Source organism: Bufo bufo, chromosome 6 (genome assembly GCF_905171765.1).
Source record: "Bufo bufo chromosome 6, aBufBuf1.1, whole genome shotgun sequence".
NCBI lineage: Eukaryota > Metazoa > Chordata > Amphibia > Anura > Bufonidae > Bufo > Bufo bufo.
Window position 1 is genome coordinate 368,490,900 of NC_053394.1, and position 16,687 is coordinate 368,507,586.

Below are 16,687 nucleotides of genomic sequence, written 5' to 3' on the forward strand. Positions count from 1 at the left end.
AGAGCATAATAGCCCTGATACACATTAGGGTATGTAAACTCATGGCGTAAACGCTACCGATTTGCCACAGCGGATTGCTTGCAGTAAATCCAAAGTGTTGTACAGTACCAACAAAGTGAAAAAAACTATTCATTTACTGCAGCACTCACCTCCAGTTTTTGAAAGGAGTCACGGACATATCTGAATGAAGGGCCCATACGCAAGTGGCCCGAAACGCGTCACATTGTGCTACAGTTTCTCCGTTTGTACACATGGATTTTAATTGAATTTGTCAAAGAATAAAGCATTGGTTTTTAAGGATAAGGAGCTGGCCTTTTTTTGTGCTATTCCTGGAGTACCAACAAAGGGGATGAGATTTTAAGAAATGTCATCTACATGTATTGTAGCTTAAAATTGATCTGCAGTGGATTTTACCTGTGAAGTCCGCAGCAATTTCTCAGTAAAATCAATATGTAACTCATGCAGATAGGGGAAAGAAGGATTGGGAACATTGAATTTCAATGTCGGATCCTTTTGTTTTTCCAGGAAGTAAGTCATCAGATATGTTAGCCGGCAGCTTTCTCCTCTCTCCGCATTAAAAACACATAATCGACTGAACCGAATATGAACAGGCAGCTATTGCAGGTGTATAAGCATCTGAAAATTCTGGTCTCCAATGTGAATCACATCAGTCGAGCCACATCTCATAAGGAATCCATATGAGTATATGGAGGTTACACAGCAGTACTTACTGTAGGCGCGTGTATTCTTCAATGGTGATTGAGATATTTGGCTGGACACATTGACAATTGAACCAGACCCTCCACGTGCAATGATCTGACGGGCCACAATCTGATGAGGTAAACCAGGGATGTCAAACTCATGGCCGTCCAGCTGTTGCAAAACTACAACTTCCAGCATGTCCTCATAGCTGAAGGCTGTCTGGACATGATGGAAGTTGTAGTTTTGCAACAGTTGGAAAGCCACAAGTTTGACATATGTGGGGTAGACAATATGATTACTAGAACTGTCTTTTGTCATCCATGCAACATAATGCAGTGGTCCCTCAAGTTACAATATTAATTGGTTCTGGGATGACTACTGTATGTTGAAACCATTGTAACTTGAGTCCATAACTCTATGGAAAACTGGTATACATAGGAGCAGCTCAACCTGGTGCAGACGGAGGGCAGTACAGGATATGTAGGACCACACTGTACTGTAAAGAGGAGATACTAGACACCAATACATGTGTCTTACCAGAGAAATGGCCATGTTGATTGGTTGGATGTGAGTGTGAAGCAGGGTATGACTCTAGTTTCATCTTATGATGGCCCAGAAAAGACCATTGTCAGTTGAAGATATTGTATCCCGAGGCCATTGTATCTTGAGGGACCACTGGTATTGGCATTTCTGTTCTACATTATGCGTGTCTTACCTGTGATACCGGGATTATTGCTCTTTTATTAACAGCAATATGCCTAAGAAGTCAAGACAGGATAACATGATGTAGTTGACAATGAGAAAAAAATCAAACCATAAAATTATACTAACAATAGAAATAGGACTTCTTAACCTCAGATGCTCAGTTGATAAGTATGCTATGCCAAAAATGAAAATAGATACCCATAAGAAAAGCATAAGAGGGGTGCTGTATTTGACTCAGCAGCCAATGGGACCAGTACTCCCTATTCCTTACCAGACCACCAGAAATGATCAGGTCATTCGACCATCAGGTCATTGAATGAGCCAATAACTGGGATTGTGCCATTAGTGCTAACGAAGTGTGGCCATAAGCAGGAGGGTAAGGGTGCACTCACACGCTGTGGATTTTTTAGCAGAAATTTCTGTAACTGAAAAGCAGTTCTATTCACCTAAATGGGGCATGCAGAAATCCAGGTGCATGCTGCCCCATTTCAAATGAATGGAACTGATTTTCAGTCACGTAAATTTCGGAAACAAAATCCACAGCATGTGAGTGCAACAGTTGTGGTGCTCAAAATCTTGGGAGTAATCATCTGAACTATTGTACAGAATGAGGCCTGAGATGCCCACTTTTCAAATACAACTTTTTATTAAAGGTTTTACTGATAGACAGTGATATATAAGCTTTTTATCATCCAGTAAAATTGACATTATTGCAGGGGTATCTAGGGCTGGCCTGCTAAATCTGAACTGCATAGATACCCATCAAAATGTTTAAAGAAATGACCAGATTGTATGAGATTTACCTGTCAAATGAATCTTGTGTCATCTCAAGAAAGGACTGCTGTTCTGCAATTCCAGCATTGTTCACTAAAAGGTCCACAGGTCCAACTGAGCTCAGGGCAGCTTCTGTTGCAGGCCAGTCCACCAGGTCCACACACACAGTCTGCACACCAGGGCACTAAAGAATAAGTCATCATCTGAAGCTGTGGTTGAATGAAGGGCACAATCTGCTTGTACACCAGTGCTGGCCAAATAGTAAAACATGATCCAAAGTCTGACTGGTGAGCACTAGTATAAGCACATGTAGCTCAACTCAAGTTTCACCTGGAAGAAGACGGAAAGCTGAAACTTGAGTTGGGCTACAAATGGTTCGATTTATAACATCCCGCTGAAGTTTTGATGTGAGTATCTTTAGACTCTCAGACTGGGGCAAGTGATATTTCTGTTTCACAGAAACCTCACTTTCTATTAGTAATACTGCAACCAACAAATCACTGCAATAAATGTATGTAGTATGCCCAGCACCAAGCATAGTCATTTTTTGTGCTTTGCCTTATCACAAGGGGGTGGATCCATCTTGGTGGCTGATATTTCACAAGGTTCAACTCAATAAAAGTACAACAAAAAAAGGGTAACCACCTCTGGCACACATTGTAGCAGATTTTTCATGTACCTCTTTTAGTGTGACCTCACAGAGCCACCATAATCGAGACAGCCTGTGCTACCATTGTGTCACTTACAGTGCCAACTACCATTACCCTGCCAGCAAGAGACCTACTGCACTAGTGTACCTGTGACAAAGCAAGAAGAGCATTTTACCAACTTCTTTCATACTCCTAATGTCTGAAGAGTCAAGTTTTTGTCGTTCTAACAATTCAATAAATGTTCAGCATATTCCAGGAATTAGAATATAACCATGAGTTCTTAAAAGTGTTGAGGAACTGATAGTAAGCCTACCTGTTCATAAGACTACATTTCTGTTTACACACCATTTTAGACTATCATCAGGCATAACTGCTCAGGATGTACAGTATATGTCAATGGAAGCTTATGACATATGCCATATGCAGCGACACCCCTGAGGAGCCGGTATAGAGGACCTGATGAAGTGTTGTGTCATGGTGTACTCCCTCAGCCCGTTTCTCCCTTGGGATCGGAAATATAGTATTCAAGAATGAGGCCACAGTTAAATGTAATTAAGTATTTTTCACTAAGTGCAACATAGAACTTTAAATGCATACAGCAGAAAGCTTCAAGTGCAGATTGGAGGCATGGGGGGATATGGAGGCAGGTTGGTTGGTGCCAATTTAGCGCTTAGATGATACCGGCCAATAGGTCGTTTGGTGTTGAGTGGCTTAACTGTAATCCCACAACTAGCAGCGGTGTCTTCAATGCTGATGGTAGCAGTTCACACAGGTGTCTGGAATCTCAAGGCTTTACTTGGGAGAAATTGGTTTATTTCTCTCTGGAGAATCTGAATCAGGAGCTCTGCAGTGTTCTTCCTCTCCATCTTGAATGTGCCTCTTTTTGCTATATATATATATATATATATATATATATATATATATATATGTACTATGCTGTATAATGTGACATGCTTGTTTGGAAAAGGCTGTTTAGCCGAAACGCATCACATTTGCCTGTATTCTGTTTATGGCAATAAAGTGAAGATTTATTACCATCAAAGAGCGAGTGCTGATCCACTTCTTCTACCTCCTCTCCTCTCTGTCTCTGGACATGAGCTCCCTCTTGGCAGAGAGCAGGTTCAGCCCACTTCTGCCAAAAGTGGTGGACAACACATTCCCTTCTGGGAACTATGGCCAGAAGTAAATAGTGTACAATACATAATCCACAACAATGCAAACTATGCACAAATTGTACTACCCCCAGATCTAGGGTACTACACATACAACATTCATCAGCCATAGGGGCCCATTGGGGGAGATTCATTAAAACTGGTATAAAGGGAAACTGGCAAAGTTGCCCATAGCAATCAATCAGATCCCACCTTGCACTTTCCAAAGTAAAGGGTGCAATCTGATTGGTTGTTATGGACAACTATACCAGTTTTCTTTTACACCAGTTTTAATAAATCTCCTAAATGGTACTATTTTTTTGTGGTGGTCTTCTGTATAGGAACACACAGTCTGCTGCACTTTCCTATAGTATGAGGATGTATTCCAGTCAGACAAAAGCACTCTTTTGTTCTCCATCTGGTGAATCGGGTCCTATGGAAATATTATGGTATATGGTAGCAAGTTTTCTCGCTGTATACGGTATGTCAGGCTAAGTACACAGAAGCAGTAGCTACATTCACACACACAAAAAAAAATTAAACGTCCGTTAAAACCATTTTTAACTGCCATTTTTTTCACCGATTTCCTTTCTGAAAAAAAAGTCCATTAAAAATGGTGCTGTCCTATTTTTTGGTGTTCGTTATTTCTGTCCCATTTAAACAGTCATGTAAATGGAGCCACTATTTGGCACAAAGTGAAACACTGAAACCATGCTTGGAAAAAAAAAACAATAGCCATCATGGACCCAAATATATAGTGCTACGCTACTGCTCCCTGTCTTGAAAGAACTTGCCCGGAAAAAGAGATACCGACTGAGTGCATGGATGAATGCATGAAGAAGCTGGCACATTGGAAAGAACCCACAGTGAGGCAGTGCAAGCAAAATGGACTAAGGTTTTTATAACCCTGTTTTGATATGTGTTTAACCTTTTTTCATTGAATAAAGGACACTAATTAAATATTGTGACACAGTAAAGGGAATTGTATGTGGAGGCAGGTATTTTCCTCCCAGTGTGTGCTGCTGGACTAATTAGCAGTCAGGTAAGGTCAAACACCGGACTGGATCGCAGTTGCCGGTCTGGGTTCTTGATAACATCTAGCTGCCTTTAAAATACAGCTCGGTTCATGCAGATGGGATCTCTGTATTGGGATCTTAGGCTTGTGCCGGGGTGGAGGGCTAAGACCCATGTGAGGGGAAATTCTTGTTGGCAGAACAGGCCACATGGTGAGAACTGACACCAATACTGCAAGGTGACTTTTTTGCTTGTGTTGGGATTTGTTCTGGTAGACAGGATAAGCGGACGCAATATAGAGGCACCCAGTTCTTAAATAAAATAGTTCAGTGTTTATTCACACTCTTGGCAAGTTCATAGACAAAAAGTCACATTCAACACAATAAGTCAACTTTTGGTTTTGTTGTTAGTTTACACCCAGCTGGCAGTTCTGACTCAAAGAGTCCATGAACAGACTTTAGGCGGTCTGTTTCCCCTCACACTGGTCTCAGACCTCCAAGCCCAGCACAAGCCTCAGATCCCAATACAGAGATCCTTTCTGCTGCCCCAGCTGTCTTTTAAAGGCAGCTAGGTGTTATCAAAACCTGGACCGGCACATGAGTACAGTCCGGTGTTTGACCTCACCTGGCCGCTAATCAGTTCAGTAGCACACATTGGGAGGAAAATACATGCCTCCCCATACAACTCTCTTTACTGCGTCACATACTCCCCCCCCCCCCTTCTTTGTTCAACCTTGAGGGGGTGAACACATGCCAAACAGTGCACCCGGGGCAGGGCATCCGCGTTTTCCTGCAACCGGCCTGCTCTGTGTTCTACCGAGAACTTAAAGTTCTGTAAGGATAAGAACCACCTGGTTCATCCACTTGAGAGGGGAGTGGTTGGTCACCAGGCAGAACTTTCTCCCCAACAAATAGTAGCGGAGAGACTCGAGTGCCCACTTGATAGCCAGGCACTCTCTCTTTACTATACTGTACCTGGTCTCCCCGGAAGAAGCCAGATCTACTGGCGAAACGGCGTTGGGTCAGGAGTTGGCCGAGAAATCTTTGCACCATTCAGGGTATGTTTAATTGTGTTCCTTTGTGTTACTTCCATCTTAACCTCAGTCTCTACAATCGGCTCTTTTGCATTGTGTTTGGGGCGTTGCTGCCATGAGGCTCTGAGGTATGCTCTTTCAGCTAGTATTCTTTTTCCCTGTATTTTCGTGCACTGATCTCCCGGCCTCTCCTTGGGTTTTATAATACATGTATGTACTGTTCATATATCTTTACAATAAAGCTTTTTGGATTTTCATATACACGAAAGTCAGCTTCCTTTTTTGGTGGTCTCAGCTGGGGTAAGCTTGCGACTTAGGAAGACAATGGAATGCTCCTCCCCGTTGCCCTCCTGAGACAGTACAGCACCGAGGCCCACTTCAGAGGCATCCGTCTGCACCAAAAACTTCCTCTTGAAGTTGGGTGTCACCAAAACCTGTGACCCACACAGGGCCAACTTCAAAGCGGAAAAAGCCTCTTCCGCCCAATCATCCCAGCAAACCATCACTGATTTTCGTCCCCTTAAGAGTTCTTTCAAAGATGCGGCTAAAGTAGCAAAGTGGGGGACAAACCTCATGTAATAGCCCACCATTCCCAGGAATGACTTTACTTGCAAGTGGTGACAGGTCGGGGCCAGTTCTGTATCGCCTTTATTTTGTTCAATTGGGGTTTGATGAGTCAGTGCCTAATGACATATCCTAGGTATTTAGTCTCCTCTAACCCTATCGCACATTTTTTGGGGTTAGTGGTTAGTCCAGCCTTCCGAAGGGAGTCCACTACAGCCTGCACCTTGGGCAGGTGACTCTCCCAGTTGGTACTATGAATGACAATATCGTCCAGGTAAGCCAATGCGTACCTACGATGGGGACGAAGTACAATGTTCATTAATAGTTGAAACGTGGCGCGCGAACCATGAAGGCCAAAGGGTAACACCTTTTACTGATACAGCCCTTCAGGGGTGATGAAGGCAGTTTTTTCTTTGGCAGCCTCCGTTAAGGGCACTTGCCAGTACCCTTTGGTGAGGTCCAAGACCAAGAAATACCTCACCTGTCCTAACCGCTCAATTAGCTCATCCACCAGGGGCATTTAATTTAAGAAACCGTAATGTCCCGTCTGGCTTGGGTATTAGAACTATTGGGCTAGCCCACTCACTTTTAGACTCCTCGATAACATCCCAGCCTCAGCATTAGGTGCACTTCCTCCAAGAAGGCTCTTCGCCGAGCCTCGGGCACCAGGTACGGCTTTAACCGGACTTTTACCTGGGGCTTGGTGACAATATCATGCTGGATTATGGAAGTGCATCCAGGGAGTTCGGAGAACACATCCGTGTTCCGACTAACAAACTCCCTTGCTTCCTGAGCCTGTTTAGAGGAGAGGCTGTCAGCAATTCTTATTGTGGCAACCGCTTCCCCTGCAGCAGACAGAGGGGCTAAAACCTCTTTCCCTAGACAAACTGACCGCGGTCTGTCCTCAGCGCAGGTCTCCCTATTCTTCCAAGGTTTTAGTATATTAACATGGTAGACCTGCTCCGACTTTCGCCGCCCTGGCCGGTGTACCTTGTAATTTACATCTCCAATTTTCTCTATTTCCTCTTAGGGCCCCTGCCACCTAGCCAAGAACTTACTGTCCACTGTCGGTACCAGAACCAAGACCCGATCACCCGGGTTGAAGCTCCGGACTTGAGCCTGCCGGTTATAGATTCGACTCTGGGCTCGCTGAGCCGCCTCCATATGTTCCCGAACAAGAGGCTACACAGTCTCTATCTGTTCTTGCATCTGGGTGACCTATTTAATAACACTTTTATATGGACTAGGCTGTTGTTCCCATGCCTCCTTGGCTACGTCCAACAGCCCGCGAGGATGTCTGCCATACAGCAGTTCGAAGGGAGAGAACCTAGTAGAGGCCTGGGGCACCTCTCGCACTGCGAACATGAGATAGGGCAGGAGGGGGTCCCAGTCCCTTCCATCTTTGGACACCACTCTTTTTAACATATTTTCTGAGGTTTGGTTAAACCTTTCTACCAACCGTCTGTTTGCGGATGGTAGACGGACGTCCATAACTGTTTTATGTGCAGCAACTTGCACAATTCCCTCATGACCTTGGACATCAAAACCTCTTTGGGTAGTCCTACGCGGGAAAACATCTCCAATAACTCTTTAGCTATGAGTTTGGCCGATGTATGCCGCAGTGGCACCGCCTACGGGTACCGTGTAACATAGTCTAGGGCAGTGTTTCTCAAATAGTGGGGCGCGCCCCCCAGGGGGGGCGCCAGGCTCCGTAAAGGGTGGCGGCGGGCGGCCGACAGCTCGCAGTGTGTAATATGCGGCAGGGAGATGAGCGCTTCCATTGTGGAAGCGCTCATCTCCCTTCCTCTGATCAGAGGCCGGCGCAGGCGCTGGACTCGATGTACGGAGCGGGGGCCGGAGGAGGGACTGGGAGGAGGAGCTGGGGGCCGGCAATAGCGGTGGGGCGGTGCGGTCACTGTACTATAGCCCCGCCCCACCGCTCCCTCCGGTATACTATTATAAAATGTATTCTTGAATTGAAAGTAATTAAACATGCCCCCCTCACTCATAATAGTACCGTACAACGAATTTCTTCTGTATAATGCCGGCAGGCAGGCCGGGCGGCCGGCGCGTCCCTCAGTGACGTCACTTGTCTGCGCCGCCTGCTTTATGAATTAAGCAGACGGCGCAGACAAGTGACGTCACTGAGGGACGCGCCGGCCGCCCGGCCCGACCTGCCGGCCGCCCGGCCCGCCTGCCGGCATTATACAGAAGAAATTCGTTGTACGGTACTATTATGAGTGAGGGGGGCATGTTTAATAACTTTAAACGGCGGCGGTGGGCACACGGAATCTGTGGATGGCACAGTTAAGGGGTGGGGGTCTGTGGATGGCACTGTTATGGGCTGGGGGGGCACTGTGGATGGCACTGTTATGGGGTGGGGGGTCTGTGGATGGCACATATATAACAGTGCCAGCCACAGATCCCCCTGTAACAGTGCCATCCACAGATCCCCCCCATGAGTGTCCGTCATCCACAGATCCCCCCATAAGTGTCCGTCATCCACAGATCCCCCCATAAGTGTCCGTCATCCACAGATCCCCCGATTAGTGTCCGTCATCCACAGATCCCCACATAAGTGTCCGTCATCCACAGATCCCCCCCATAAGTGTCCGTCATCCACAGATCCCCCCCATAAGTGTCCGTCATCCACAGATCCCCCCCATAAGTGTCCGTCATCCACAGATCCCCCCCATAAGTGTCCGTCATCCACAGATCCCCCCATAAGAGTCCGTCATCCACAGATCCCCCCCATAAGTGTCCGTCATCCACAGATCCCCCTATAAGTGTCCGTCATCCACAGATCCCCCCAAAAGTGTCCGTCATCCACAGATCCCCCCATAAGTGTGTGTCTGTCATCCACAGATCCCCCCATAAGTGTCCGTCATCCACAGATCCCCCCATAAGTGTCCGTCATCCACAGATCCCCCCATAAGTGTCCGTCATCCACAGATCCCCCCATAAGTGTCCGTCATCCACAGATCCCCCCATAAGTGTCCGTCATCCACAGATCCCCTCATAAGTGTCCGTCATCCACAGATCCCCCATAAGTGTCCGTCATCCTCAAGCGACGTCCCACACGGCGTTGGTTGCCTAGCAACTCTACGGCTGCAGAGAGGGAGCCCCAGTAGCAGTACTTATAACAATTTTATAGACAAATGATACTATTTATAGTCGTGCGCGCGGGGGGGGGGAGGGCGCGAAATGTTTTCTTCTTCCTAGGGGGGGGCATGACAGAAAATAATTGAGAAGCACTGGTCTAGGGTGACTAGAATGTGTTGGTGCCCTCTAGTGGACTTTGGTACTGGTCCTATTAGATCCATAGTGATTCTTTCAAACGGGACCTCAATGATTGGGAGAGGTACTAAGGGACTACGGAAATGGGTCTGGGGGCTAGTTATCTGGCAGGTCGGGCAAGACTTACAAAACCTCCACCTCTCTAAACACACTGGCCCAGTAAAACCACTGTAGTATATGGTCCTATGTTTTCTGCAATCCCAGATGACCCCCGAGAACATGTTGGTGCGCTAGATCTAGTATCAGTTTGCGATAAGCCTTAGTCACCACCAACTGTTCCAAATTCTCCCCCCGTAGTTGGTTGACCCGATGCAGCAAATCATGGAGAACCACAAAACGCGAAAATATCGACTCGGCCCCCCTGTTGTTGTGGTTCTACATCGATCATTAACATATTCTCCCAGGCTCGGGATAACGTCGGGTCCCTGTGTTGTGCTGTACTGAAATTATCACTGGAGACATTCAAGTCTGCCAATTCAGGGCCTGGTGGCAAGCCCTCCACCTCCCAGACCATTACATTCAACGGGGTTGTTCCCCCCTCATCCACCGAAGCGGCGGTCACCCCTACCCCTGGCTCTTCGGCCTCTGGTTCCCAGAGTTCTGGCCTCCCACTTGAGCAAGGCCAATCCCCTGGGGTTATCCCTGACTTTTGAGGACCGGTAAGTCTCAAAGCCGGCCACAGTTCCGGGAAGCCCGGGAAGTCTCTTCCTATTATTAGTTCATAGTGTAGATTTGTTGCGACAGCCACTTCATGAATCCTCCTGCCGGCAACCGTGGTTAAAGACACCAGAGCGGTGGGGTAGTCTTTTAAATCACCATGTATGCAAATTACCTCGACTTTCCGGCCAGTAAACTCAGCGGGTCGCATCAGGGTTGCCCTCACCATAGTCACCAGACTCCCCGAGTCCAGCAGAGCCGCCACTGCTGGAGTGTCTCCCACTTCCACCTGGCACAGGTGATTATTATCTAGAAACTCCCTGGTACCTGTTGCACACAGCTTCCTGGCATATAGCGACCGATGGTAGCCATAGTTAGTGTTCATGGGCTCAACCCTATGGGGACAGTCGGCCCTTACGTGACCAGGCTCATGACACCGCCAACAGATCACCGGAGCCAGGTCCGCAGTGGGTACCTCCTGGGAGGGCTTTTTCGGCTCCAGTCTCCGGGTCTGGGGTGGGGATTGTTGGGGTTTAACTGACCCCTTCCAGAAAGAGCCCTGCAGAACCTGGTCACTGCAGAACTTTGAGTTCACGGTGGAGCACAGAGCAGGCCGGTTGCAGGGAAACACGGAGGCACTGTCCCGGGTGCACTGTTTATGCATGTGTTCACCCCCTCAAGGTTTAACAAAGAGGGGGGGGGGGGCGGTATGTGACACAGTAAAGGGAATTGTATGTGGAGGCAGGTATTTTCCTCCCAGTGTGTGCTGCTGGACTAATTAGCAGTCAGGTAAGGTCAAACACAGGACTGGATCGCAGGTGCTGGTCTGGGTTTTTGATAACACCTAGCTGCCTTTAAAAGACAGCTGGGTTTATGCAGAGGGGATATCTGTATTGGGATCTGAGGCTTGTGCCGGGGTGGAGGGCTGAGGGCCATGTGAGGGGAAACAGGCCGACTAAAGCCTGCTGATGGACTCTTGTTGGCAGAACAGGCCGCATGTGTGAACTGACACCAATACTGGAAGGTCACTTTTTTGCTTGAAAGTGTTTTTTTTTGTTCTGTGAACTTTCTAACGTGTGAATAAACACTGAACTTTTGGTTTATAAACTGGTTGGTGCCTTTATAGTGCGTCCGCTTATCCTGTTTACCGGAGCGAATCCCCACAATATATTCTTAAAAAAGAACACCTTCAAAAATGTATATTCCCTAACCTGCTAGAAAGGTACATGATGTAATCTGTGAGAGCAGAATGGTCATTTCTACTCTGGAGGGGGCACAAAGGGCATTGCTTATGTGAAGGGGACACAATGGGCATTTCTACTATAGAGAGGGCACAATGGGCATTTCTACTATAGAGAGGGCACAATGGGCATTTCTACTATGGAGGGGACACAATGGGTATTTCTACTCTGGAGGGGGCACAATGGGAATTGCTAATGTGAAGGTGGCACAATGGGCATTTCTACTCTGGAGGGGGCACAATGGGAATTGCTAACGTGAAGGTGGCACAATGGGCATTTCTACTCTGGAGGGGGAACAATGGGCATTGCTTATGTGAAGGGGGACACAATGGATATTTCTACTATGGAGAGGGCACAATGGGCATTTCTACTATGGAGAGGGCACAATGGGCATTTCTACTATAAAGGTGGCACAATGGGCATTTCTACTATGGAGGGGGCACAATGCACTGAGGGCATTACTACTATGGAGGGGGCACAGGGCATTATTACTATTAAGGGGGCATAATGGGCATTATTACTTTGAAGGGGGTACAATGGGCATTACTACTATTAAGGGGCATTATTACTGTGAAGGAGGCACAATGGGGATTATTACTATGGTCCGCAAAAAACATAAGCCGCACGTGTGCCTTCCCCAATTTGCGTAACGGAACGGGCATCCCATTGTAGACATGCCTATTCTTGTCCGCAAAACGGACAAGAATAGGACATGTTCTATTTTTTTTGGCGGGGCCAGGGAACGGAGCAACGGATGCGGACCCAAACAACGGCCGTGTGCATGAGGCCTAAGCACATGCAGTCTCCACACCCCTGCCTTGCAGCCTCACAGGAGTACAGGACCAGTATCTGTACACGTATGTATGGCATAATTGGGATGCACATCACACATGACATGACACAGGTCTTTACCAGACACATTATTATTGCCACATGTGTCACATGCCACTACCGACTGTACAGCCGTTCAGAGTTCAGACAGTTCAGAGTTCCACTTCCTTCAGAAAAGCGAGCCTGCCGTGCACTCCAGCGACTTACAGATAGAGGCAGTGGCGTTGCTATGGCTGGTGTCACCCTTTGCTCAGGGGGGCCCTCATGGTGTGGACTTGTCATTTTTTTCTAAGGAATATAGTTTAACCGTTAATGTTCAAAAGAGAAAAAAAGAGGTCACTAAGTCAGCTCCAATCAGATATCTGCATAGACCCAGAGTCTTGGTCTATGTGCAGATATCTGATTGGAGCTGACTTCTTATTTTCTCTTTTGCACATAAATGGTTAAACTATATTCCTTAGTGAAAATGACCAGTCCAGTCCACACCATGAGGGCCCCCCAGGCCCCCCCTGAGCAAAGATTAGTAAATGTGGCAGGTGGTGGCCCCAGGCCACAGTTCAGCAGACAGAGAGAACCCAACTCCTTTGTCTCCCATCTCTCTAATAATCCACCAGTAATTTAAATAACCCCATTAGTGGGGGATTATTATAGAGACGGGAGACAAAGGGGTTGGGTTCTCTCTGTCTGCTGAACTGTGGCCTGGGGCCGGCCGGCCACATTTACTAATCTTTTCTCAGGGGGGGCCCTCATGGTGTGGACTGGTCATTTTTTCTAAGGAATATAGTTTAATCGTTTATGTGCAAAAGAGAAAAAAAGAGATCACTAAGTCAGCTCCAATCAGATATCTGCACATAGACTAGGGTGGCCACTGGCTTCACCCTAGAAAGCCGGACCGGCCCAAACCACACCCACAACGCCCCAAACCACACCCACAGCGCCCCAAACCACGCCTCCAAACCACAAAGCCACGCCCACGTGCCGTGAAGCCACGCCCCCACAATCGGCTGGTGGAAAAAACACGGGGGAGGAGAGGGAAGAAGTTTGTGAACGGAAGGTGAGCGGGGACAGCCGGGGGGCTTCTCTTCCCCTCAGTCATCCACAGGGAGTCATATCTGCGGCTCTAGTGACTGACTGGGGGTGAGAGAAGCCTCGGTCAGTTGCTGCAGCTCACGCTCAGACAGCACAGTGCTGCTGTCTGAGACGTGAGCTACTGAAAAGGAGGACATCCCTGTGTCCGTCCAGGCACTGCGCCGGACGGAGGACAGGGAGCCTGAAAACCGGACTGTCCGGCCTAAAACCGGACGTCTGGCCACCCTAACATAGACCAAGACTCTTGGTCTATGTGCAGATATCTGATTGGAGCTGACTTCTTATTTTCTCTTTTGCACATAAATGGTTAAACTATTCCTTAGTGAAAATGACCAGTCCAGTCCACACCATGAGGGCCCCCCTGAGCAAAGATTAGTAAATGTGGCAAGTGATGGCCCCAGGCCACAGTTCAGCAGCAGAGTCAGACAGAGAGAAGAACCCAACCCCTGCCCTTGTCGCCTGGGGCTCTCTATAATAATCCCCCACAAATTTATGAAAGGTCGGATCTGGTGACCTGACCGGTTTCTTCTAATATAAAATAAAGTCAATCAGTGGCGTAACTAGAACTGACTGGGCCCCACACCAAATTATTGAATGGGCCCCCCCCCCTCATGGGCCCCAGTCCTGCAGCTAGTCAAAATCACTCACTCAGACCAGGCCCTGCTGCGACTTCGTCCGTTTCCCACACATATACTGCATATCATGTCACTGTATATAATACTATTGTGGGGGCCCTTTTACAATTTAGTCCTCATCTCAGGTAGGCCCCTTTTGAGTTCAGGCCCCACAGTAGCTGCGTCCCCTGCTTCCACTATAGGTACGCTCCTGCCTTTCACAATATTACAGCTATACACACTATACAATGCCAATAAATATAATTAGGGAGAGTTTACATTTCCGTTTGATTTTCCGTTCTTCTGATGTGTCAGAAGAACGGAAAAAAAAAAAACCTGGATGTATCTTGTAATAAAAAATAAAAAAAAAGGATCCTGTAAACAAATGGATCCTGCTGCATCCATTATGCACATTTGGCATCCGTTTGAGCCATTTCTAATATCTGTTCTATCAGACGGAAAAAAGTACTGCGTACAGGAGTTTTCTTTCTGTCCAAAAAAACGGATCTGAGGTAGAAATGGCTCAAACGGATGCCAAATGTGCATAATGGATGCAACAGGATCCATTTGTTTACAGGATCCTTTTTTTCTGTTCTTCTGACGGATCAGAAGAACCGAAAATGAAATGGAGATGTGAACTCTTGCTTACTTGAATACACAGAATAAAATAGCATAACCAATTTCAAGCAAGTACAGGAATAGCATCCACTGGGCAGTGTATTTCCCCTATGCATCCTCAGTATGGGGCTGAATGTATGAATATACACAGGCATTCATTATATAGTCTTAGGCCTGTTTCTCATTTCACATATGCATTTTATGCATTGAAATTTCCACCAAATGCCTCCACTGGTGAGATAACTAGGTTCTGTTAAATATATATATACAGTATAATAGATAGATAGGAGATAGATAGATAATCACACACACACCTTTCACATACATACACTTGCCTTTTATGCAGGCTAGATGGATTTGTCAGGCTGTGGAGGATCCAGAAGAGTTTCTAACCCCCCCCCCCCCCCCCCCCCCCAGCACATGGCTGGTGTCTCCTCCTCAGAGAGCAGTGCAGCCCCCCCCCCCCCCTCACTGTCCCGACTAGACACTGACAGCAGAGCAAAGAGCACTACTGCCCTGCCGTAATATGACAGTAAGTGAAGAGGGGCAAACTGGGGAAGAGGGGGGGGGGGGTTCTTAAGGAAGCTCCAGGGAGATTTTTTTAAGGTAGCAGCATAAGCTGCTGCTGACAAGAGCTGCTGTTATCTTCAGTGCGGCCCTCCACTATACACTGCCTGAAGTTTGCATCATAGTTCCTGCCCTGCTGACAGGGCCGTCTTTAATATTGATTGGACCCTGGGCAAGAATTTACTTGGGCCCCCTGGATCCCGCCTTCCCACACCTTAAAAAAAAGTGAAAATCTTATACTCACCTGTTTCCTTTCACTGGCGCTCACTAGCTGCTGGTACGGCGAGGGATGGTGCAACGCAGACACGCACACCTCACCGCGTCCTGGCACAGGCGGGCGTGATGACATCATCACGCCTGCCTGCGCTGGGATTTCACTACCAAATAGATCTCAGGCCTGTAGCCTATGACAAGTCTTGTCGCCATCTGCAAATTTTAAGGCGCATTGGCGACCATTTTGGTCGCCATCTGGAGCGCTGTATTGCATCAGTGACATGAACACTCTCCACATATAATGTTATATTACATCAGTGACATCACCGCTGTCCACATATAAGTGATATTTTACATCAGTGGCATCACCGCTCTCCACATATAAGTGATATTTTACATCAGTGACATCACCGCTGTCCACATATATGTGATGGGCGGTGATGTCACTGATGTAATATATTACTTACCGGTATATGTGGACAGCAGTGATGTCACTGATGTAATATATTACTTATGTGTGGAGAGTGGTGATGTCACTGATGTAATAGATCACTTATAAGTAATATATTACATCAGTGACATCACCGCTCTCCACATATAAGAGGCATATTACATCAGTGACGTCATCCCTTGGCGCTGGGGTGCGCAGCCAGGGCCGGCCTTAGGTGTTCAGGCGCCCTGTGTGAGCTAACCTTGTGGTAGTGTTACCTGCAGTCCTATGTAAAACCACAGATAACACTAGTGCTAAATAATGTAGTAGTGTTACCTGCAGTCCTATGTAAAACCACAGATAACACTAGTGTAGATCATGTGGAAGTGTTACCTTCGTCCTTAGTGTGCCTCCCTGTGTCTATCGCACGGACTCCATGCTGGCGCTGCCTCCTCTTCCATCTTCTTCCTCTTGCCCCGCACAGAACGTTCTGAAGCAGCTGCGTCAAGACATAGGAACACTGTGGGCATGGTGATA

The 16,687-nt window shown here is 47.2% G+C and overlaps 1 protein-coding gene across 1 annotated transcript in view; it reads right to left on the reverse strand.

Moving 5' to 3' along the window:
- LOC121003694 (carbonyl reductase [NADPH] 2-like) overlaps positions 1 to 3,894 on the reverse strand; it is a 33,157-nt gene extending 29,263 nt beyond the window's left edge. Inside the window, exons 1-4 of the mRNA XM_040435563.1 lie at positions 3,867 to 3,894; positions 2,211 to 2,365; positions 1,418 to 1,460; positions 732 to 831 (exon numbers count right to left, since the gene is read on the reverse strand). Of these exons, the coding sequence (XP_040291497.1) occupies positions 732 to 831; positions 1,418 to 1,460; positions 2,211 to 2,365; positions 3,867 to 3,869 (301 nt within the window). The 5' untranslated portion in view covers positions 3,870 to 3,894. The remainder of the gene's footprint in view (positions 1 to 731; positions 832 to 1,417; positions 1,461 to 2,210; positions 2,366 to 3,866) is intronic.
- Positions 3,895 to 16,687: the final 12,793 nt, after the last annotated feature.